The following is a 26,500-nucleotide window of genomic DNA, read 5'->3' as shown; positions in this document are numbered from 1 at the left end:
CTCAGTATTGCATCTCTGCTTTTTGCTGATGATGGGGTTCTGTTGGCTTCATCAAGCCGTGAGCTCCAACTCACACTGGAGCAGTTCGCAGCAGAGTGTGAAGCGGCCGGGATGAGAATCAGCACCTCCAAATCTGAGACCATGGTCCTCAGTCGGAAAAGGGTGGCATGCCCTCTCCAGGTCGGGGATAAGTGAGGGAAGTATGGAACGGGTGATCGACAGACGGATCAGTGCAGCGTCTGCAGTGATGCGGACTTTGTATCGGTCCGTTGTGGTAAAGAAGGAGCTAAGCCGAAAGGCGAAGCTCTCAATTTACCGGTCGATCTTCGTTCCTACCCTCACCGATGGTCATGAGCTGTGGGTTGTGACCGAAAGAACGAGATCATACAAGCGGCCGAAATGAGTTTCCTCCGCAGGGTGTCCGGGCTCTCCCTTAGAGATAGGGTGAGAAGCTCGGTCATTCGGGAGGATCTCAGAGTAGAGCCGCTGCTCCTCCGCATTGAGAGGAGCCAGATGAGGTGGCTGGGGCATCTGATTCGGATGCCTCCCGGACGCCTCCCTGGTGAGGTGTTCCGGGCACGTCCCACCGGGAGGAGACCCCGGGGACAACCAAGGACACGCTGGAGAGACTACGTCCTTCGGCTGGCCTGGGAACGCCTCGGGATCCCTCCGGAAGAGCTGGATGAAGTGGCCGGGGAGAGGGAAGTCTGGGCATCCCTGCTAAAGCTACTGCCCCCGCGACCCGACCCGGATAAGCGGTAGAAAATGGATGGATGGATGGGGGTCAAAGGAACAGCCTGAAGAGCTCAGAGACAGAAATGTGGCAAGGCACAGATCTGGCCAAGGTTACAAAAAAAAAAATCCTGCTGCACTTAAGGTTCCTAAGAGCACAGTGGCCTCCATAATCCTTAAATGGAAGACGTTTGGGACGACCAGAACCCTTCCTAGAGCTGGCCGTCCGGCCAACCTGAGCAATCGGGGGAGAAGAGCCTTGGTGAGAGAGGTAAAGAAGAACCCAAAAATCACTGTGTCTGAGCTCCAGAGATGCAGTCGGGAGATGGGAGAAAGTTCTAGAAAGTCAACCATCACTGCAGCCCTCCACCAGTCGGGGCTTTATGGCCCAACGGAAGCCTCTCCTCAGTGTGCAAGACACACAAAAGCCCGCATGGAGTTTGCTAAATAAATAAAAAAACCTGTAGGACTCCAAGATTGTGAGAAATAAGATTCTCTGGTCTAATAAAACCAAGATAGAACTTTTTGGCCTTAATTCTAAGCGGTATGTGTGAAAACCATCCACTGCTCATCACCTGTCCAATACAGTCTCAACAGTGAAGCATGGTGGTGGCAGCATCATGCTGTATTTTTTTTTCAGCTGCAGGGACAGGATGGCTGGTTGCAATCGAAGGAAAGATTAATGTGGCCAAATCCAGGTATATCCTGGACAAAAACCTTCTCCAGAGTGCTCAGGACCTCAGACTGGGCCGAAGGTTCACCTTCAACAAGACTGACCCTAAGCACACAGCTAAAATAACAGAGAGGCTTCAGAACAACTCTGTGACTGTTCTTGAATGGCCCAATTAAGCATCTCTGGAGAGACCTGAAAATGGCTGCCCACCAACGTTCACCATCCAACCTGACAGAATTGGAGAGGATCCCCAAATCCTGGTGTGAAAAACTTGTTGCATCATTCCCAAAAAGACTCATGGCTGAATTAGCTCAAAAGGGTGCTTCTACTAAATACCGAGTAAAGGGTCTAAATACTTATGGCTGTGTGATATTTCAGTTTTTCTTTTTTAATAAATCTGCAAAAATCACAACAATTCAGTTTTTGTTGTCAATATGGGGTGATGTGTATGGAAAAAATGAGGAAAAAAATTGACTTAGATTTTAGCAAATTGCTGCAAAGGAGGTCTGAATACTTTCCGTGCGCACTATATATCAAATAATGGACCAGCCTCTACAGAGCGTAGTTGATATTTATACATTAACCATATATTATGCAACTGTTTCAAAACTCCATGAAAATTCAGTGTATTTGTGTGTGTCCTATATCCAGTAGTCATAGTGCCCAAACTGGGTCACACCAGAACTCAGCTGCAGTACTACAACACTGGCTTCAACGGAGCTTTTGCTCACACCACATCAGAGCACATGCTTCAGAGTTCTATAAAGGGAAAATACTGAATGTGCGTGTGTGACTGCGTGTGTGAACATATGAGTGATGGCAAGAAAGAGCAACTTGGGATGCATTGTCATGGCAACCTTCTCAGCAGCCCGCCCACAAGCTTGTATGTCAGTGAGCATTACACAGTGAGAGAAAGGGGGAGGGCAGTGGAGGGGGGCCACAGATGCAGAGTGAGGCAGTATGTGATTGGTCACACCCCCTTGTCTTTGTGTGGCGCAGAGGATTGTGGGTAGCTCTTGACTGAATGCTCATTTGTGTGTGTGGGAAAAGAGGGGAGGGGACCAGGAGAGTGAGTGTGTGCCTGTGAGAACAGTGGAGGACGTAACAAGCCTGTATCTGTTTGCTAGGGGCGGGGGAGGAGCAGAGTGTGTGTGTGTGTGTGTGTGTGCGTGTGCGTGTGTGTGTGTGTGTGTGTGTGTGTGTGAGACAGACAGGGGCATGAGCTAGTTTGTGTGTATGTGAGAGAGCTGTGCTACCATCAGAAGCAATTGCTAATAAATAGGGATTCTGTTTTGGACGTAGAGTGGAACACAAATAACCAAGGTATGAATCTGCCTGCTGGTCCTGTCTGAATGTGTTTTTTTGTGTTGCACTCTTTCATTATGAGTTAGCATGTTAGCAGCAGCTGCTAGTTAGCATTGTGAGGATAGCATAGCATCACAGCTGTGCAGACCAAGTGAGATGGAGAAAGAAAAATAGTGACAGAAAGATAAATGCCCACACAGATATGTATTGCATGTTGAGAAAAAAAGTAGGACAAATTGCAAGATGGGTAATGATATAAATGAATGGTGAGAAAGGGAGAGAGGTGGAGGGAGGGAGAGCATGACAAAAGGAGGGGGTGTGGTTTAGTGGTATGGACAAAGGAGGCCGGCTGATTGTTTACTACCACTGCAGTGAGAGAGACATGGACGATCAACGCTCCCCCATCCTGCTTTTATCGTTCTTTATGCTCGCTACTTTGCCTCACAGAATGGCCCTTGTTGTCGCTACACAGTTTTCCTCTCCTCACCTCTCTTCACATGTTATTTTCTCTCATAGCCCTCCTTTTCCGACAAGCCCTCCCCACTCTCGGACTGTTTTTTGGGACACCGTAGTAAAAATGGAGAATGCAGAGCTGCAAGCTAAAACTGTTATGCCAAAATGGCTCTTCTTTATCTGCAGCTCAGTGGTTTTAATGACATGACTCAAGGAGACAGCGAAATGCTGATTAAAAAGCCAGGGAAAACACATTTAACACAATTGTTAACTTGCTGTTACTGTTAAACAGCTGTTGTCTGACTACTGTACTGGTGTTTGGTAGAATTTGGTGTTCGTGTAAGCTCTCTGCCTACAATAAAATCGTGTGTTTTTTGGGACATCTGCACAGAGAGGTGCGATGATGTGATGTAAAATGCAGTAATGGAAAACCGGGTAAAAGTAGAAGCTGCTACTTAGAAAGGGAAGTTGATTCCATTACTACATGTTTACTACCCACACGCAGAGATGGGTAGCTTTGATGATGTTGAGGGTCACGAATGTTTTTGAGTAACATCTTGGTCAGCGCTAGGCTATTTGAAATTTGCTAATGTCAATGCCAGGCACACAACAAAAAATATGTCTCCAATCTTGACTGAAAGCTATGTCGTTTTGTTCAAATGTTTTTAATATCTTCGCGGATGGGGGTTGAGTTCACAGGTGCTGGGGGTTGGTGCACGTCTGGACCCTCATTGCGGATCTCCCATGCCCATCAAAGCCCCCCCTTGGCACTTTGCAAATGATTCAGACGGGCAGTGTAGTTTGGGAGATCCGCAAGAATGGACAGCCCTTGCCAACGGACTTTCATGCACACTGTGGCCAACGCACATCATCCCACAGAGCAGACGGCTCCCTGTGGTTACCCAAAAAACATCCAACTTGTTGGCAAATTTAGTTCCGTACGTGCTTTGGGTAAGCACACGAACCGCCCATGTTCTTTCTCACCACTATAGATGGTGGAAGCTAAAGATTCATCCTCAGTGTTGTGTTCGACCTGATACATGGTAGTGCTGGGTGATGTGGAAAACAATCTTATCACGATATGGGCCATTTAAATCACAATAATAATATACCACAATATAATACTTTTTCAGTTGTTTCATGAAAAATCATACAACATACTATGTATTGTATGACTGCTTACGTTTTCTCACTTCATTTGGAAGTGGCATTAAACAGACCTGTCACAAATGAGACATTAATCTAGTGGTGCTGCGATTAGGGATGGACCTATCGAATATTTTAGTAATCCAATATGCTACTCCGAATTCTATCGAATAATCAAGTATCCATCCATCCATCCATTTTATCCGCTTATCCGAGGTTGGGTCGCGGGGGCAGTAGCTTTAGCAGGGACGCCCAGACTTCTCTCTCCCCAGCCACTTCATCCAGCTCTTCCGGGGGGATCCCGAGGCGTTCCCAGGCCAGTCAAAGGACGTAGTCTCTCCAGCGTGTCCTGGGTCATCCCCGGGGTCTCCTCCCGGTGGGGCGTGCCTGGAACACCTCACCAGGGAGGCGTCTGGGAGGCATCTGAATCAGATGCCTCAGCCACCTCATCTGGCTCCTCTCAATGTGGAGGAGCAGTGGCTGTACTCTGAGATGCTCTCGGATGACCGAGCTTCTCATCCTATCTCTAAGGGAGAGCCCGGACACCCTGCGGAGGAAACTCATTTCGGCCGCTTGTATCCGGGATCTTGTTCTTTCGGTCACGACCCACAGCTCGTAGGTGAGGGTAGGAACGTAGATCGACTGGTAAATTGAGAGTTTCACCTTTCGGCTTAGCTCCTTCTTTACCACAACGGATCGATACAAAGTCCGCATCATTGCAGACGCTGCACCGAGACCCCAGACTCTGCTTCCTCATGGGAAGGCGTGTAGGTCTTGGAAGTATTGTCCCCACCGACTCACAACGTCCCAGTCAATGTCAGCAGCGCCCCATCCCCACTATAGACCGTGTTGGTGGTGCACTGCTTCCCCCTCCTGAGATGGTGGGTGGTGGACCAGAATTTCCTCGAAGCCGTAAAGAGTGTCTTTCTCCATGGCCTCACCGAACTCCTCCCACGCCTGAGTTTTTGCTTCAGCGACCACCAAAGCTGCATTCTGCTTGGTCAGCTGGTACCCATCAGCTACCTCAGGAGTCCCACAGGCAAAAAAATCCCGATAGGACTCCTTCAGCTTGACGACATCCCTCACTGTTGGTGTCCACCAACTGGTTCAGGGATTGCCGCCACGACAGGCACCGATAACTTTACGGCCACAGCTCCGGTCGGCCGCCTCAGCAATGGAGGCACATGGGGTTTAGCAGCTTACAGGTTGGTGAATGGTCGCTATGGACCTCAGTGGAACACGTATATTTTTTATTGTTGGTCAACAGGAAAAGGACAAAGGCCACTTGATGTATGTCGCTGGCTTCTCAAACGCGGTCAGTTTAAAAGTGAAACGAAGAGAATGGACAGTGCTGTTTCGATCATATATTCACTGGAGGATTTATTCGTTTTGAATAACATTTACAAAGAAAACTGTGCATTGTCAAAGTCATCCCGACTGCTGGTGACGCTAATGGAGGAGTTAGCTAGCATAGCCCTATGGCTGCACCGTATCCTACTATCCCGTCACCGATCACCCACTGCTTACCAATACCAGTTGCTAAACTTGTCACCAGGAATAAAAAAAAGGTTCCGTGATCATGACGTCACATATTGTCATAGGTAAGTAGTAACTGTATCGGAATACTTTTCTTAAGTAACCCTCCCAACCCTAAGTATGATGAATATGTAAAACTTTGTTGATGTTGATTACACAAGCACGACTACCGCAAAAGAAAAGATAAATCTGTACAACACTCAGAAAACCCTCGCCGAGTCATTTAGCAAACACATACCATATGACAAAGCAATTAAACGTTGGCAAGACATAAAGAATGCCATCAACTGCATTTCTTTCTGCAGTCTTCTAGCCAAATTTCTATGCCAGTGTGTGCTGTAGTGACAAACAAAAATCAATGTGGTTTGAAATATTTTATTAGGGCATGGTGAAAGACTGGTTAGAGTGTCTGCATCACAGTTCTGAGAACCGGGGTTCAATCCCCGGCCCCGCCTGTGTGGAGTTTGCATGTTCTCTCCGCACCTGCGTGGGTTTTCTCCGGGTACTCCAGTTTCCTCCCACATCCCCAAAACATGTATGGTAGGTTAATTGAAGACTCTAAATTGCCCGTAGGTGTGAATGTGAGTGCAAATGGTTGTTTGTTTATGTGTGCCCTGCGATTGGCTGGCAACCAGTTAAGGGTGTACCTCGCCTCCTGCCCGGTGATAGCTGGGATGGGCTCCAGCACTCCCGCGACCGTTGTGAGGATAAGCGGCTCAGAAAATGGATGGATGGATATTTTATTATATATATATATATATATATATATATATACATTTACATTATATGTCATCTTAATTGTTTTTGTTTCAAAACCTTAACTTAAATACTGTTCTGCCAACCTTATTTAGCATATTCTCCGGTATACAGCCTGGACATAACTTGAATTTGTTAATTGTTAAATATTGCCATACAATATTTTTGTGCAATGTTTTGGATTTGATGTATGAAGCACTTTACAAAATAAACAATTTGTCTATCAATAAATGTCCTTGGAAGTAAGGAGAAATTTACACTGTTGTTGTTTGTTGTAGGATATCATCAAATTATTGTTATCGTAAAATAACAAAACGAAACACCGATTTCTTTATTTTTTATTTTTTCCCCTTGCCCCAATAGCATACATTGTATAAATCTTTCATAGAAATGTGGATAAATTACAATAGTATTACAATCACGTGATACAGTATATCTCTCCATATTGCCCAGCACTAATACATGGTATCCACCAACTTTGGGTCGTACTAAATGAGAGTGGGGGCTGCATGGTGTCTGTGTGCAGCCAGTTTCCAATGCCTGACTTTTATTATTACATATACGAAAGATGAATTACCACAAAAACAGAGTACATATTCCTCATTTTGTAGCGTGTTCAAATGTCAGATATACAGTGTTCCCTCATTTTTCGCGGTTAATGGGGACCAGCACCCCCCACGAAAGGTGGACTTTTTCAAGAGATCTTGCTTTAAGTTGTTTATTGCCACTCCCAGTTGGAGTTTTCTGTCAAACTAAACAGAGAATTCAATCAATCAAACTTTATTTCTATATCACTTTTTAGACATACAATGCAACCCAAAGTGGTATGAATGTAAGAGTGAATGGTTGTTTGTTTATATGTGCCCTGCGATTGGCTGGTGACCAGTTCAGGGTGTACCCCGCCTCCCGCCTGCAGTTAGCTTGGGTAGGCTCCAGCATACAAGCGACCCTAGTGAGGATAAGCGGTGTCGAAAATGGATGGTTTTGGTTGACATCAGAGGGTGATATTATCCAACATGGTGGCCCCTGAGATGGATGAAAATTAAATTAAACTGTGTAATGCTTTTTCCACGAACACACTATTAATCAGAATACAGTGTTTGGACTTCATACACATTCAAAATATTCTTTAAAAAAATGTGGGCTTTAGTTCCCCTTTAATTATTATTAAATAAATAATGATACAGTGTCATAATTATGTCATGATGATTGATGTTCATCTTATATTGTATTAGGTTGATCTTCAGCAGAGGTGGGACGTAACAAAATACTTCGTTACCATACTTAAGTAGATTTTTCAGGTATCTGTACTTGAGTGTTTTTCTAGTGACTTTTTACTTTTCTTTCTTATTTTTTTAAACACAAATATCTGTACTTTATACTCCTTGCATTTGAGCTTGTTACTTTTAAAACCTAAAATTAGCGACGATGTGACGTAAAAGGCAGAATGCGTAACAAAAAAAAAGCAGAAGCCGGAAATAAGCGAGTCAAGCGCTTGATTATAGACATCGTCCATATGACACTCGCCTTTGACGCGCATGCCTACGGCGATGCTAAGCTAGTGAGGGCAACGTGTCAGCGCACTCAATGCGGACGGTGTAGGTACATTATGCTGCATGCGGTTGGACACATGTTGTACAGTCACAACAAGGGAACTTTGAACTGAGAATACCCTTCAGTGGTTAGAATATTTTTGGGCTCTTTTTTTCAAAAGTGCCTGGAATTGAATTAACCAATTAAGTTTTTTTTAGAAAAGCTAGCTTGTTGACGTCTGGATCGCTGGCAGTAAATTGTCACATTTGAGCATTAAATATAATATTGCCAACACATTTGCCCACTGCCAAAACAAAACTGTAAAAAAATGAATCTCATTTGGACCTTTCTTCATAACTGCAATACGCACCAAAGTTTTTGAGAGTTCAGAAACATTCTGCGCATTACAACAGCGTATATGTACTGTAAATAACCAATATGAAAATAGAAGCAACAGTGTTATTGAAACACTAAATTCAACAAAACCTTTGACCACAAGTGTCATTTTATGGCATGTTGACAAAATTCCTTTTCCACATCGGTGTGTTCTTGGTATAAGGGTCATGAAAAAGCACAATGATTGACAAGCGAGACAGTGGTTGTGTGAGGCATTAACATAAGTTGATCTGTCTAAGTAATATTGTGTGCGGGAAAAAAACAAATTCCTTTTATTCTTACGTACCGAACATATGAATATTTCTAAAAAAAATCCATATTGCCTTGTCATTCTGTTATGTACAGACTACAGTGGTACCTTGACTTGCAAGTGCCACAACGTTTTGAGTTTTTCAAGATACCCTGAAGGTATATGTGAGGCTAGTGATGAGGTAGAGGTGCGTAGTAACGGAGCAGTTTTACAATACTAGTTTTGGCACCGGTGTGTCCGTAGCAGATTTTTCTTTATAAAAGAAGCCGAGTGTGTTTGCTTCTGGCTATTTATTACCGTTCTCAGTTGAAGTTTGCTGTAAAACTAAACCTAAAACAAAGATAATTAAATGTCTATTTAATCAAAACCCATAGCATTGTCTTGCAAAAGTCCACTAGCTTAATGCATTCATAGCAGTAAAACAGGGACTGGACCTTTCGTAATAAGGATGTTTTCTATATGAACAAGTGGAACGGTTAGTTGCAATGGGTTTCTTTGTTTCTATCAGTGGCGTCATTAGGTCTATTTTTGGGGCGCCGATCATTAGTCACTTAAATATGATCAGAAATCTATGGGTTTCCCTTCAATTCATAGTGTAAGAGAAAGAGCCCTTGTAGTTAGACGTGATCCAATCCGTTCCACTTGTTCATATACAAAACGTCCTTATTACTAAAAGGTCTAGTCCATGTTTTAACTGTGACCTTGCTTGCCCTGGTACCTGCATCCTGCTGTTAACATGCCCGGGTAGCACACAAGGCTGACTAAAAGCAGCATGAGGACGAGAATGAAGAAGGTACTTAAGAATGTTTTGCAAGAAAGTAAGTCTTCATCATTACTGGTTAACAATTAGTTAGCACCAGTTCCCAGCTTAACAGTAGAGTCACATGCTACTACTACTTACTAGCTTGTCAATTAGTTTGAAATGTATTGTGAAGCTCCTGGCTATTTACATAAAGATGAAGGAGGTTAAAGAGTAAAATGTATACATGAATTCACACTATGAAACAGGAGCTGAGCTCATTCACTTATAGTTATCATCAGCGGATATAATAATAATAATTATCATTCATTCATCTTCCGTACCGCTTATCCTTACTAGGGTCGCGGGCGTGCTGGAGCCTATCCCAGCTGTATTGGGGCGAGAGGCGGGGTACACCCTGAACTGGTCGCCAGCCAATCGCAGGGCACAGATAAACAAACAACCATTCGCACTCACATTCACACCATGAAACATTTCAGTCAAGGTGTATCGTATAAGACTTATTTCACTTGAAATTTCATTTAGTAGAGTAGTGATTAGAAAGCGGAGAGAGCCAAGAAATAAATATAAGCCAAATTAGCCAGTCCCAGATATTTTCAAGACTACTTTATCTTTGACTTTAAAAGTAATTGAGTAATATTTTTCTCCAACCATTGTAGTCACAAATGCACGCAAAATATCATCTCTGTGACGTCAAAAGTAATTGGGAGCAAGCATTTATTGTGAGCCAAAGTCATGTCATTAGCCTCTATAGTTATCAATTATTAATTAAATGTGTTTCAATGTATCTTGAACAGGAAGAATTCAGTCTTGCAGTCATGTCAATCAAAAAAAGACACTTTAGCGTCTGAGTCACAACAGAGTAATAAACTGGTTTGCCAGCCTTAAAAACAGACAGCATTCGTTGATGCTTCCACCCACCAAGTAGCTGGCGATTGCAGCTGTTAATTTCGATAACATGGTTAACGCCTTGAAGGGAAATTATTCTCTGTATTTTTTTTGTTAATTGAAAATGATGGGCTTGGCTGACTTGTGACAACATAGTGCCCATTTTGCATAGTTTTGCATACATTGTAACAATGTGTACATTTTTTTTCTTTTTATGTGGTTAATGCTGGAAACATACTTCCTGTGTTTGCGTACTGTATTAAAAAATCAGACTGAAATAACACTACAAATCTAACAGTGACTCGGAATTTTTATACAGTATTGTATTGTTTTAAAAACTGTCCAAAAATTTGAAAAAGCAATTTCTCAGTCTTCATTAGCTGTTTGTGAAATGTTTTGCTCGCGCACTACGTTCACTCACAACCTGTGCATCTCCTGGTGGCTATGCCCCCCCCCCCCACCCCCCCGCCCCTCCAACCATGTAACCTAATGACTCCCCTGATTTCTATAATTAATTTTCGTGAAATACTGTATGTATGTATTTATTATACTGTCCCTTGTGACCAAGGCACACACACCAGAAGCAGCACCACAAAGTTGATTGAATTAACACTTTTTTCTCTGATGAATTAATTTAAATTATATTTAATTATGTTATTGACATATGTTTTAATACAGCTTTTATTTTTCTTATTAAAAAAAAAAACCCAGGATAAAAAGGTGTTGGTGAATATTAGAGCGGTGAACTGGATCAATGGCATTTCCACTATTTACATTGGGGAAAGTTGATTTGAGATACAGTGATCCCTCGTTTTTCACGGTTAATGGGGACCAGAACCCCCCGCGATAGGTGAAAAAACGCGAAGTAGGATTTGTCCCCCCCCCCAGGAATTTTCGTGTACGTGTATGTGGGTACCAGAATGTTTAAAATATGTAAACAGTATTTATACTTTGCATATTTGAGACATAAATTACAACAGTACACATATTTACTTAAATCTTTAATTACAAAACCTTATACAGTAATTAACATTCATCAACATTGCCTTCTGAGAGAGGCGAAGAGGCTTGCATTGATGGCGGAGGAGAGGCTCTCACTTGACTCGTAGAGGCTTTAGGTTCACTCTGAGACTCTTCTTGTGGAGGCGCTGATGGTGAAGCTGGGGTTTTACCTTGGAGAAAAACATGGTGATAGGGAGTTGTTGTTTTCGTTTTTTCTTTTGCTTCAAAATTCCCCTGTACCAGGACATAACCCCGTCTGTTATTACGCGGAGTTACCACACGTTTCGCTTCCTTGTTGAAGCAGTTTTGCGTATGTTTCCCTCTTCTTTCTTGATGTACCGCACTGTAGATTCACTCATGCCATAATGGCGTGCCACAGATGCATAACATCTGCCCTCTTTGATCATATCTAAAAGTTTAACTTTTTCGCTGATGGTCATCATCTTCTTCTTCCTCTTGGGCGCCCCGGAGGAAGCTTTCACAGGGGCACAGGGCTTCGGCGTCATTGTCAGGGCTTGCTTAACTCATCAAAAAAAGTTATCGCTTAATCAAAAAAAGTTATCACGAACACAACACTAAGATACAGTTTGCGAGACGGTCAACAGCGTAGACGAGACTGACGAGACACAACAAGGGAAGATGCTGGGTGAGGCTGCGGGAAAAATCCACTTGTGCTCTCATTGGTCAATGTCGCCCCGGCAACCTATCGCGCGCCTTGTATGAGTGCCCGTGGCATGTACAGTACAGTACAGGCATGTACAAAAGCCTCTGAGTCAACTCATCTCTTCGTTTGGCATGCAGGGAAACCTTCTCTCTCATGCATCAACATGAAAGAACGAGTCTTTCCACAATATGGCTGCTGATGTGGCTGTATATTTTCATTTGTATTTTTGATGGATTTTTTTTTTTTTTTTTTATGAATATTTTGGAAAAACCCGCAAAACGTGAAGCGCAAAGTGGCGAGGGAACACTGTATAAGCGAGTTTTGTTATGAGCATGGTCACGGAATAAATTTAGCTTGCAAGTCAAGCCACCACTATATTATCTTTGGTTAAACGTGCCAATGAGTTGTTGTAAATGGATAAAATCTACATTTATAAAATGTTATCAAACTAGGTTGATAGAGTTTTGGAAACTCGCTCTTCAAATGCAGTTACATCTCAATAGATAAGGATATTGTGAAAAGCTTAATTTAGTTAGGTAGTTCAAATAAAAACGTGGAATTCATTATAGAGATGCACTACACACATTCAGAGTGAAGCATTTCATATTTATTTTTAAAATATACCCTATATGTATATTTTTGATGAGTACAGTAAATGAATTATTATTTTTTTAATTTACTTGGATTTACTCTGAGTGTAGCAAGTCCTCCTTTTGAAACAGAGGTCAAACAAATGCAATAATATCATTCGAGCTATTTGTGTAAGGGTGGATGGTTATGTTATAACTGATAATTATCTGTTAATTATGATGACTTCTCTCTTCACAGGTGATGTGTCACCCATCAGTATGTCACCTATCAGCCAATCCCAGTTCATCCCTCTGGGAGAGGTATTGGTATTGGCTATCTCTGCTATGAACTCTGCGCATAAGCCTGTCACCCAGGAGGCCCTAACGGAGCACCTACAGACATGTTTTCCAGGTAACACAGCTTTACATAAGGTTAAGGTATAGGGAGGGTGGGGTGGGGGACAGTGGCCCTGGGGTATCCAAATTAGTCTGTGGGCATTCAGTCAGAGTGTGAATGAAAATTTCAAAATTTCCATGCCAACATCTCTCCGTTGACGAAATAATTTCCGATCGGGAAACTCCTTCAGCCATGGATGCATTACAAGTTTTGGGAATAGAAATGCACATGGTACTTATGTACTGTATGTATGTTTTGATTACCTTTTTTTACGACTATTTGGATTTCATGAGACCACATTTAAAGTAAAATAAACGCATAAGAATGACACCAACTATGTGCCCCTGCCAAAAAGTGTCCATTCATCAGTTTTCAGATAGGCGACATCGATCGACAACAAATGAAAAATGTACATACTGACACAGTGACACGGCATTTAACTTTCAAAGGACACAGTGTATTTTGTTTAATTTTAAAATGTGTAACTGTAAACCACTGCACTTACTGGATTTAACCATTCTAAACAGTTTAGTGTTTTTGGTAGGAGTCTATATTTGCCCACGCTGAGTGCTCCAAATCTGTTTCCTCCTGTTTCAGTTGGATTGAAGCATAGTACTAATGTGTATGTATGTTGGCGGGCGACCAGTTCGGGGTGTACCCCACCTCTCGCTCAAAGATAGCTGGGATAGGCTCTATATATATATATATATATATATATATATATATATATATAACTCAGTACTTGAGTAATTATTTCACTGTGTACTTTTTACTTTTTAATTTTTTTGGAGGACTACTTTTTACTTGAGTCACATTATTGTCAATTAACAGCACTCTTATTTGAGTACTTTTGGCTGCTCTACCCACCTCTGGAGCGGAAATCCTCGATTGTTGCTCCTCCGTTTAAGCAACATTTTTGCTCATTAGATCAGCCACTGTCGTATTTGTTGCACTGGTCTTTTGTATTTTCACGTTGAGGTGCTGCAGGTTGTGGCCCTGGTTCTCGTCCTAGCGGGACCACGAAGCAAACGTAAGATCGGCGACAAGAGTTGATCCGCTAGTACATTTTGTATTAATTAGGAAACGCGCTTATAATTATCTAATTAGTTTATGATTGTTAATGTTAAATGTATTAATCACGGAGCAATGTTAGGGATTATGTCACAACACAGAATGAACTAACTTCAAATTCAGAAATTGGCAATAAAAACTGAAAAATATAGTACTTAATATTTTCCTGGAGGATGCATGTGGGATGAGCCTTTGAAGTTGGTAATAGTGAAAAATGAAGTGAAACAGACAATGATTTTAGTCAATTCTTTTCCAGAATGAAAGTGCTTAAAGGGGAGGATGCTATTCATGTGGCACAGCTTGAAGCAGGAATCACGTGCAGGTGGAGATGGGCTTGGCTCAAATTGGAGGCCAGAACAAAAAAGCAAAGAAATTCGGCAAATTTAATTTTTATCTTAAATGTGTACATCAACCTGTACTTCAGCGGTGTAAATAAGTTTTTCTGCGTGAAAAGATTTATTTATTTATTTATTTATTTGCCTTACTGTTCTCTTCAGAGTCTTCCAGGTTGCTTAATTTATGTTAAAATCAAAGAAATTCTCTGCGGGGTCCTCTGGGATCCCGCCAGACCCCCCACAATGGTTTTTTTGGTCACCTTTTTCATTCCTTTGGCGTTTGCATATCTGATATACCGTAAGCTGCCATCCAGCAAAGTCTTTTTCATGTACGTCCCTGCCTGTTTCAGCAGGGAAATGCCAAGCCACATTCTGCATGTTACAACAATGTGGCTTCGTAGTAAAAGAGTGCAGGTACTAGACTGGCCTGCCAGCAGTCCAGACTGCTGGCAGTCTGGACTGCATTGAATGTGTGGCGCATTATGAAGCGCAAAATACGACAACGGAGATCCCGGACTTGAGGAACTGAAGTTGTATAGGAAACAAGAATGGGAAAGAATTCCACCTACAAAGCTTCAAAAAGTAATGTCCTCACTTCCCAAAGGCTTATTGAGCGTTCTTTTAAGGAAAGGTGATGTAACAGAGTGGTAAACAGGCCCCTCTCCCAGCTTTTTTAAATTCAAAATGATTGAATATTTACAAAAAACCTAAGTTTACCAGTTTGAGCATTAAAGGTCAGATGACAAAGATGTTATGGGGTCAGTTAAAATTCATATTTGCATTGTTATATGTTATGTTATACATGCACGTAACTTCCAGCAAGTTTTCAACCATAGTTTAGCTAGACATTTGGTTTGTATGATGCATATTGAGCCCTCCCCCGAACATACCTGAAGCTCAAGGGTGTAGTTACTCTATCCACCGCAAGGGCTACCGTTGCAATTGACAAACACAGCGCGCTACACACTATACGCAATGGCGAGCAGCGTGTTGGAATATGAGGAGGAGGAGGAGGATTTCGACGTACAGGAGCGCCCAACTGCACTTGGCATGGTCAAACTGTACGTTTGAGCCGATCATGAGGTCGGAACCTGACAGTGACGACGACGACGAGCAGCCAAGTAGCAGGTGTACAACAGAAAAAGAGAGTGACCACTGGGTCCCTATGACGGTATGTCAAAAGCATGTATTTTTATACAGTTATGGCTTGAAATAATGGCACCCCAGGGGTATCCAATATTTTTTAGCACGACTATACGCATTATATATTCATATATTTTTCAGTGACACGGCACAAGCTTTTACATCATATGCAGTATTCCTATATATTGTGTGCCCCTTGCTCGAGTAGCGTTATAACACGCCGCACAGAAAGTCTGTTGGCTTGTCATTTAGGCAAAAGTACAGACGACAGTACTGAAAAGTACTGTGTGGTTCTTTTTTCCCTAATCCCCAGTGCACAGTACCCATAATAGAGTCGTAGGTATATACAAGGAAATGCTGCGTGGCGGCTGCACGATTTAGTTCTCTTGCTGGCGGTTGAGGTCCCGATGACCGTAGGAAAAATAGTTTGGCACAGCAGTTGGTTTCAGCCTCTACCTCTGTATCCAATGCTTTCTGCTAAGTCCTTCTCAAAACACGCCAGTTCAAAGTGATCAGCGCAGTTTGGAATGCTTGCTAGGCACCCATACCTGACCACATTTCGTCCCCTGTCAAGTGACTTTCCCTTTCCACTCTTCATGTATTCCTTTTTCACTTGGAAAGCCAAAAAAAACTCTTGCCACTGCCTGAACCATTTGTATAACCAAATGCCACACAATAAACCATTGTGACATCGTTAAATCATGAGACAATAATTATACAAGGACGGGAACAACAGCATCCAACAATAGCACACAACGCCGAATGAACAGGCTGTTTGGCTCGTGTGACGTTACAACACCGGACAAATGGATGCAAAAAGCAGAAGGCGCATTTTGCATCATATTTATCAATTTAACTGCTGTATATCTGCTATATAATCACCTTGAAATGGCCGAACTGTGCCTATTGAGGGAGCAAAGTTATAAAGAAAAAATGTAAAATCTTTGTCCTCTGACCTTTAAGTATTTTGTCTTTGCAGTCTATTCAATTGAATATAGGCTGAAAATGATTTGCAAATCATTGTCTTCTCTTTTTATTTAGATTTTACAAAACGTCCCAACTTCTTTGGAATTGGCGTTTGTAGTTAGGTTCCACAGAAAAAAAATTGCAAATGATGAACTGTGAATAGGCTGTACTTGCTCGCCGGCTGTGGGTGGTGACTGCTAAATTCGTACAGGTTTTCAATCTCCCACTGTCCGTGATGTTGGTTGTTGTTTATTTGAATCATTAAGGCATGTGGGCCGTTAGTTGCCTATGCTTCAGCAGTAATTTAGATTTCAGATGAGATTACAAATTAATTTATTTTCATTTAAACTTGAGGATGATCTATTTAAGTTGAACTGCTGTTTTAATTTACTCATTTCTGAAGCGATCTCCTCCAAAAGCTGCTGCATTTTCCCCAGAACAAAGAAAATGTATGTAAACAGTGACTAAAACAAGATTCATTGTTCTCACTCGCTTACATACGTCATTTATGTATAAAATGAACAATTTTAGACCCAGTACTGACCCCTGTGGCACTCCAACCATATCCTTCCAACTTTCATCTTTTTTATAGTGTGAAATGCTTTCTTTAAATCTATAAAAACTCATATTCCATTCATCTTTTGTATCAATTAACCTGTGAGTTCTTCTATTAATTCAATTAATGCCGACTGATAAACCGTTTTCCCAGTATATAAGAGAACTGACGGGCCTGTAGTTGGAAATACGTTGTTGATCCTCATCTTGGTGTAACTGAATAATTTAAGCAGTTTTCATGTTTTGTGCAAATGTTCCGGTTGTGAAAGATAAGTTGCAGCTGTAGGTTAGTGAGTTAGCAAGATTGTCAATGACTCTCATGACAAGTGTCATGCTGATTCCGTTGCAGTCAGTCGATAATTTATAGTTGAAGTTATATTTGTTCACTATCTGTAATATTTCGTTCTTTTTTTCCCACTACGTCAAGATAGACTGAGCTTGGATTTCTTGCAATACAGGTTACTGCAATTTGGATGTCCCACCCCTTTCCTTTTTTTTTTTTATATTTTCAGCATTTGAAAAAACATTTCAGTGTTTTGAAAAAAACTATTCAACCCATTAACCACATCTTCCATTCTGCTCGGACTTAATTCCATCAATAAAACATCGGGTAACTTTTGTTAGTTAAACGGCACCATATGCATTTAATGTTATTTTTTTATATTCTGGTATAGTAATCCTTGCATGCATTTATCTGAACCGAACCAGTTTTCTCTCTGAATCACTATTTTTATTTATTTATTTAATTATGTATTTATTTATTTTTTAAGTTCGACCTGACTTAAGTTTTCTTGAATATGTCTTGTTTTCATTCCTTCTCGAAAAGCATTTGAGTATTCCAGTTTTCATCAAAGGAAAAATCCTTCTTTTCCTCCATTGCAAAAAAAACAACTTTGACTCGCTTCATAATGTGGAACAACCTCCTGAAATAATACTTCTTTCATTAGACTCTCCTAACCCGAGGCTTCTGCCAACAATGGTCAAATATGCCAAAACATTTGCAGAAAAACTAAAAAACTCAAAAGTGTGGAACACAGTGTAGGCATTAAATTTGGTCGAACATTTGGCCCTTGGTTCTGCAGTGAAAATCGAGCTGAAGAGGCAAAACTCTGCAATGAGAATATCAGATTTTTTTTCCTCTTTACGTTTCCATGGGACATATCCGAACTGTGCCTATTGAGGGAGCAAAGAAAATTGCAATTGTGTCACTTGAACCTTGAAGTGTCAATGCAGTCTCAGCAGCCATTTTCACATTAATTCAGTGCACTCAATTACATCTGCATTTTTTAGAGGTTGTAGCTGAAGTTACATATTTTTAAAGCTGATTGTAAGCAAAATTATACACAGTCTCAAGTATACACACAGGCACACACAAGCACTCACACACGGACTGAGTCTCCGCATGTGTGTCAGTTAGCGCTGGGTTTCCCTCTTTCACCATTCTTACATGTGATCATGATAATTACCATTAATGTGATGTTTGATTGTACTGCTGTCACTTGTAAATTCTAGGTAATAGATTATTTTACAGTAATTGACATTGGCTTTATGCTTTAATCGGCGATTCAGTTAAAGTACAGGTAGAAAAAGTAGGTTTAAAATAGGTTTCATCTACCTATTTTATCATTTTCAGACAAGAAACCAGGCTTGAAATAGTATAAAATTGAACGCACATTGTTTACTGTGCAAGATTAATTACTATGGGGGGGACATTATTTCATGCTCCAGTGTGTTCCACTAATATGTATGTGTTCTCTGTGATGGGTTAAATGCAGAGAACAAATTTTGTTCATGACAATAAAAGGTCATTCTTCTTCTTCTTCTTCTTAGTTACCCACAAAACTAAGAGTGGGGATGTGTACAATTGGCTTGTTTTCACTTTTATCCGAAGGTATGTTGTCTGTGCAAGGAGAATTTGGTGGGAGGTTAACATTTTATAGCTGGGAAGTCTTTAGGAAATGAATGCAAAATAATAAAAAGTTGTTGTGTGTGTGTGCCCACTTACGTGCATGCATACGCAGTGCAGCAGCAGCTTGTCTGCGCGTCAAGTTGCATCATGCTGCCTGGCCCAAGAGGCTTCTGTGATGTAAGTGTCAGTAATACCTCCAGACTGACAGAGGGAGCGTGAACGAAGCTACTGAGAGAGAGCGAGAGTGACAAAGAAGTTGGAGGGAGGGAGACAGCAGATTTGGGCTTGACCTTTACTGTAGGAGCAGTATAACCTAAATATGACCTTGCCATATTTTCTAACAAGGGCATGGTCGTACAGTATTTCCAGATTTCCCTTCTAATGCTTACAAGTCACTGATTTGTTTGCCCATTACTTTCTTCTTAATGCAACTGCACAAGTTGCTCAGTCTACAAGTTTATCTGGATTTTCTTGCAATGTTTTATTTTTTTTGTTTTTGTGTGGTATGTAATCAAAAAGATACAGTGGATATAAATTAAACACAACCCTGTTCAAATGCCAGGCTTTGTGATACAGTAAAAAAATTTAATTAGACCAAGATTAATAATTTCAAAAACTTTTCCACTATTAACGTGATAAGCTATAACCTGTACAACTCAATAGATTTGGTGGTCAAACCCGACTGGACCGGCCCATCATGTAGAATTGCCGACTCACCCCCGCACATGAGCGATTCACAAGTGGATGCCCGGCGTGCCTGTGTAGATGTTTGATTCTGTGTAGTCAGTATCTTGTACTTTATCACATTCCTTAAACCATAAAAAGATAGATTAATAGTTAAGGAAGAAGCCGGTTGCTAAAGAGAAAAGGTGTTGGTGAGAGTAAAAGAGAGAGTGCGGATATTTGCTTGGAGGCTCGCTGGCTCCATTCATTTGAACGTACCTAATGTGTAGGTACGTTCCTAATGTGTAGGTACGTTCGCCTAGATTCTGGTCATAAGCTTTGTGGTTTCATCCACATTATACATTATGAGTATGTTTAAGTATTGATGTAAAACACAAGATTGGATATACTGTTTATATGGCTTGATGCGACATGGCTCGCTAAACCAAGACATGCATTTTACCCGTGAGGGAAAGCTTATCTGTGGTGACGATAAGACGGCGATTCAAATTTGGAATCACAACAAAGCCAGTGGCAGACTGATTGAAAACTCATGAAAACAGTTGCCTAATCACGTACTCTCTACGACAGTTCAGTCGAGTCGAGTGTGCGGCAGCCTTTAGACATGATTGTGAAAGTGACAAGTCGGGTGACAAGTCCCTTTTTTTTTTCTTTTTTTTTTTCGGCTTTTAGGTCAAGCAGATTGGAGGATCTGTATCCCTTTTTTTGCCGGAACAGTTTTACTGTGTCACAGTGGAGATTTTAAGCTGCCGCTGTGGTTTCTTAGTATTATAATGGATGTTTATTGAGAATAAGAGTCGATCAGTCGAACAGAACAACGTTTTGAGAGGCGAGTGAGAAAATACAAAAGACAAAAGTACTAACTGTAAACAAGATGAGAAAAGTCAATCCTTATATATCTGGAACAATGACACATTAGATGAGTGTTGTAGTGCTACACCCTGTGAGGGAAGGACAGGACAAGATAGGACAGGGGAAGTATGCAGGACAAGAGTCATGAACCTGTCTGTACAACTGAAGTGTGGTGGGAGTGACTATGTAAATTATAAAAGTCAATAGGACGAGCGTGTGAGTGAGGGGATACCCAAGCGATTCGGATATTCAGGAGTTATTTCTCGCAATAAGTGAGTGGCCCACACCCAGCGAAAAAGTCCCAAGGGTGTGTGCCTACGGACACATGCAAGTGAGTTGACACCGTTTCACATGCACAATGACTGACAGATGTTTCCTGTAATTGCTGTGCCTGCACCGCGGTGGCTGAGGACCCCAACCAATCAGTCGAGAGGCAGGATCAGGCCTAGGAGTCTACCTGAGAGCAGCCTGGTGGACAGGACACGTCCCACACCGAGGGACCCAGGACGGTCCGCCCGCCCCACTGAGGCGCCACGACAACAACCGGCCACCTGGAGGAGGCCGCAGGGACCCAATGCCACCCCCCCAGCCAACCCCCACTGCCCCACGTGCCCCGCCACACAAGGGAACGATGAGGTGGTGGGGGGGGCACAGGGAGCAGCCGCAAGGGTATGAGAGGGGAGCCCCAACGCCAAGGAGTCATCCAGCCCGGGGGCCCAGCCTCAGGACCACCGCCATGAAGCTAGTGAGAACCCACCACCCCCCCTGTTACTATGACAGGTCCCCGACTGGCAGTCATTGGACCTACGCCATATATCAGTGCCTCTCCGAGTGGTGTGGTGCATTCAAATCTGGAAAGTCCAGGGGGGTCAGGGCTCCGGCACTGCTGCCTAACAGCCAAATTCCCTCCACCCAAGACCCACCGTCCCCCAGAGATGGGTGTATGTGTAGCATTAAAAGACACGTGGGGATGAGTGTGTGTGATGCATTCAAATCCTGGGGGGCAAGCAGGGCGGAGGGGCAGGGCGCCCGGACCGGGAAACAGCAATGACGTGCTGGAACCCGGTCTGACACTCGCACCCTCCCCCATACCAGTCCCCCAGGAACCCTTGGATTTGTATGTGTGCCCAGATGTGACGTGAGAAAAATATTTTCAATAAGTGATGTGACTGTGTGATAGGTAAGTGATTAAGAGGCATGGCTCCTGCAGGTCAGGGCAATCAGACGAAGAGGGCCCCCCACCCACAGCAGGCCCCACAACCCATAGGGGACCACCCCCAGCCCCCACGAGAAGAGGAAGATACGACAGCAGCGGAATGCAAGGAACGGAGAGAAGAGGAGGAAGCAGGCCCGAGGAGCGACAGCGTGGCCTCACCGCCCCCACCAGTAGCCAGAGCGGTGGACCTAGGCAGGTGCCAGCTGGCACCGCCCCAGCACCCATGGAACATGGGCGAGTCCACCATCACATCATCGATGTTCTGCGGGCATCTGAGATGGACCCACTACCCACCCCCGAGTGTGGGAGGTGGAGCCCCCCCATCCCAGGCAGGGACGAAAACCCCACAGCAGGCCCCACAACCCATAGGGGACCACCCCCCGCCCCCACGAGAAGAGGAAGATACGACAGCAGCGGAATGCAAGGAACGGAGAGGAGGAAGCAGGCCCGAGGAGCGACGGCGGGGCCTCACCACCCCCACCAGTAGCCAGAGCGGTGGACCGAGGCAGGCGCCAGCTTTTACCGCCCCAGCACCCATGGAACATGGGCGAGTCACATCACATCATCGATGCTCTGCGGGCATCTGAGATCGAGGAAGTAGTGAAGAAAGTTCCAACTCCACAGACGCTGGAACCACAAACACTGGCTCAAAAATAGAAGATCCCCACTACGTGCATGTGTCCTTTCACCATGCAAATTGGTATAATGTGAGAAATAAAAAAGAAAAAAGACTAAAGAAAAAAATAAATAACAAAATAAAAAACACAAGTACATAAAGGAATAAGAAAAAATAAAGAGAAAGACAAATAGAATAATAATAAAACAACAACAGGAACCTCGACAACAAAGAATACTGATGTCAAAAGTTTACTTTTACACTTACAAAATAGTCTTGTTATTGTCATATGACAGAATAACCAGGCAAAGGAATCAATAATCTAGATTTAGCATGTTGAGGAAGGTTGACCAGCTATCTACGTCCATATGTAATTGATTTTTTCGTTCCGCTGATATTTTTTCTAACGGAAAATATATATATATATATGATAACATTTAGCCAGTGATTGATGTTAATAACTTTTTTGTTTTTCCAGTTTAATCAGAATCAGAATCATCTTTATTTGCCAAGTATGTCCAAAAGCACACAAGGAATTTGTCTCCGGTAGTTGGAGCCGCTCTAGTACGACGACAGACAGTCAATTTACAGAACACTTTGGAGACAGAAAGACATTGACAAAAAAAAAAAAAAAAAAAACGGTCACTGAGCAGTAAAGGGTTGCTAGTTATCTGGTAATGCCGGTACATTTTTTATTTTTTATTTTTTTTGACAATTGTGCAAAAAGATTGTTTAGAATTGTTTTCTTTGCGGTCGCTAACGCGACAAGTAATGATTGTGAATACTTATTAGGCAGGTCCATTGTGCTTAAGTTGCCAAGTATGCACAATCTTGGGGAAAGTGGAATCCTGAAATTCAAAATATAAGAGAGTTTCTGTGTAACTGAAGACCAAAAGCATTGAATTGGTGTGCATTCCCATATAGCATGAAAATAGGTGTCTGGGGTATTTTTAGTGCATTGCATGCATATATTAGATGGAGAGAATCCCATTTTATGCATAGTGTACTGAGTAAAGTGTGTTCTATGGAGAACTTTATACTGTATAAGCTGTAAATTTGTGTTTTTTTATCATTCTAAACGTATTGTTACATATCTGTATGCAGTAGTTACGGTCAGCAGACATAGAAAGGTCTTCTTCCCATTTAGTGATTGGTAAGTGCATTGATTTAGTGCATAGGTGTCTAATTCAAGGTCTGGGGGCCAGATGCGGCCCGCCACATTATTTTATGTGGCCCGCGAAAGCAAATCATGCTTGTCAACTTCCGTGATTTTTGCTAAAATCTGTACCCAAATTCCAAATTGTCATTATAATAAACAATAATGTTGAGAGATTGCATTTTTCTGTTACCAAACCCTTCTTCTACAGTAACTTAAACAATACTTGAACAATCTATTATCCTTGTCTTCTGATTTCAAAAGTAGTTATCCCTCAATTTGTTGTGTAATGGTAATAATATGATTTGGTGATTAGCCATTTATATGGTTTCACTGTTCTAACGGCCCTCTGAGGGAAATCATAACTACAATGCAGCCCGAGACAAAAATGAGTTTGACACCCCTGATTTAGTGCATGAAATTTATTTATAAATTTTTGAGAGATTATTTATTATTTTTATTTTTTTTTCTCCTTTGCGGAAGACGCTTTACTATTTGCTTGACAAACTCCGGCAGTTCGAGGGTGCTCTGGAGTGTTGGTATTCTTTTTCTTATTGCTGCTTTTACTTTATTGTATTGAAGAACGTTTCCGCCTGTTATTTGGAATTCTTGGAACAGTTCATCACGTGTCCAAAAAACATTATCATTAAATAGTTGTTGTAGGTGTTGTTCCCATGTGCTAAAATGAAGGGGTATATTGTTAATTTTGAAATCTGGATTATGCCAGATTGGGGAGCGCATACTGGGAGCTAACTGTTGATTCTAAACTTTTCCACCAAGCCGTTAAGGTGGATGTGATTATTGGGTTCTGGAAGCATTTATGGCGTTTATGACTTGAGTTTTGGGCGTTTTATGTTGTTGCAGTCTGCCTGTTCCAATTCTAGCCAGGTATTATGCTCCTCATTGTGCTGCATCCATTTGATGAGGTATTGTAATTGGCTAGCTAAATAATATTGTTTAACGTTTGGAGCATTTAGGCCTCCCTCCTGTTTACTTTTCTGAAGAGTGGATAAACTAATTCTATTTTTCTTATTTTTTGAGTAAAAATTTATTTAGGCAGAATCTAATGTTTGAAACCATTTAAATGTGGTCTTAAATGGAATCATTGACTATAGATAATTTATTTGAGGTAAAGTTTTCATTTCAATTTCATCATAAGTCACTTAAAAAGCAGCTTAAAAAACGCCTTCATCTGTCGCCTAATCAGATGACAGTTGCGTCACGGCCCTCCTCAGCCTGGGTTTTAGAACCAGGTCGGAGGAGGTTCTGAAACCATTGTCACAACTTGGCCTTGAAAAAGTGTAATGGAGAAGCGACCACACTGGGCGGAGTGAGGCTGGTTTGGGGAAGAACCGGTACAATGGAAAAAGGCCTTTCTCATCTTCTCATCAATTTTGTAGATACAGCTAGTTCTTAATGTCACTAAATTACAATCCCAATTCCAATGAAGTTGGGACGTTGTGTTAAACAAATAAAAACAGAATACAATGATTTGCAAATCATGGTCAACCTATATTTAATTGAATACACTGCAAATACAAGATATTTAATGTTCAAACTGATAAACTTTATTGTTTTTAGCAAATAATCATAAACTTAGAATTTTATGGCTGCAAAATGCTCCAAAAAAGATGGGACAGGGTCATGTTTACCACTGTGTTACATCACCTTTTCTTTTAACAACATTCAATAAATATTTGGGAACTGAGGACACAAATTGTTGAAGCTTTGTAGGTGGAATTCTTTCCCATTCTTACTTGATGTACATTATTTTTTTTATATATCATAAAAACCTGGCATTTGAATAGGGGTGGTAAGACTTTTTATTTCCACTGTATGTAGAACGTGACATTGCATGTTTGGAGCAACGATTTTTTTATTTTGTCCTCAAACTTGCAGTGGTATTTTTCTTTTGTAAAATAAAGGCCATTTTGCTTTTCAACGCTACAAAAGAAACACCACACAATTAAGAACATGTTTTATTATATAATTTGAACACAGCTCATCTGCAAACCTAATGAAGACAACTGGTGTATGAAATAGATGAATGTATGACACCAGTTATGACGAGATGAAATCCAGTTTACACTGTCTTCTATATATTGTTGTTGTACAAACACAGAAGGAGACCGCACATATGTAAGTATAATGAAAAACCATATTAATCAGGTATATGTGCAACCTATTTCCACATTTGGCAAAACGGGTAAAAGCACTTTCTCCTCACTTGGGTTAATGCCGAACAGGACCGTTTTAAAGCACCTATAAGAACTTTAAACAGCTATGTCTTTTTTAAAACACTGTTGTGACATCTTCCACAGAGCCACCAAAGATGACAATAGACAGTGTTTAGGCTTTGTTTGTGTTTACGTACGATATATCATCCATCCATCCATCCATTTTCTGAGCCGCTTCTCCTCACTAGGGTCGCGGGCGTGCTGGAGCCTATCCCAGCTGTCATCGGGCAGGAGGCGGGGTACACCCTGAACTGGTTGCCAGCTAATCGCAGGGCACATACAAACAAACAACCATTCGCACTCACAGTCATGCCTACGGGCAATTTAGAGTCTCCAATTAATGCATGTTTTTGGGATGTGGGAGGAAACCGGCGTGCCTGGAGAAAACCCACGCAGGCACGGGGAGAACATGCAAACTCCACACAAGCAGGGACGGGGATTGAACCCGGGTCCTCAGAACTGTGAGGCCTTACGCTCTAACCAGTCGGCCACTTTGCCGCCACAATATATCATATTTGTATAAATAAATGATATATATGTATTTAGCTTTTGTCTGAAGACACTAGCCATAAAGAAAACAAAATTTGAGGAAGATCGGCTTCAATCGTGTCGTCAATCTAAGTTATGCTCGTTAGCATAGCATACACAGGAAGTTAGCTCTCCCATTTTCCGGGTTGGTCACATGACTTTCCCCGTATAG

The 26,500-nt window shown here is 41.9% G+C and overlaps 1 protein-coding gene across 5 annotated transcripts in view; it reads left to right on the top strand.

Annotated features, from left to right (window-relative positions):
- LOC133407879 (storkhead-box protein 2-like) overlaps nucleotides 1-26,500 on the top strand; it is a 64,104-nt gene that overhangs the window by 25,624 nt on the left and 11,980 nt on the right. For 4 of the 5 annotated variants that reach the window (XM_061686198.1, XM_061686196.1, XM_061686200.1 and 1 more), the window contains one exon: nucleotides 12,923-13,075. In XM_061686198.1, coding sequence (XP_061542182.1) covers nucleotides 12,923-13,075 — 153 coding nt within the window. Of the gene's footprint in view, nucleotides 1-2,545; nucleotides 2,729-12,922; nucleotides 13,076-26,500 lie in introns of those variants that run through there. The other variant, XM_061686199.1, reaches the window with a different exon arrangement.

The sequence above is a fragment of the Phycodurus eques genome, chromosome 9 (genome assembly GCF_024500275.1).
Source record: "Phycodurus eques isolate BA_2022a chromosome 9, UOR_Pequ_1.1, whole genome shotgun sequence".
Taxonomy (NCBI): domain Eukaryota; kingdom Metazoa; phylum Chordata; class Actinopteri; order Syngnathiformes; family Syngnathidae; genus Phycodurus; species Phycodurus eques.
This window is presented reverse-complemented; position numbering and strand designations above follow the sequence as displayed.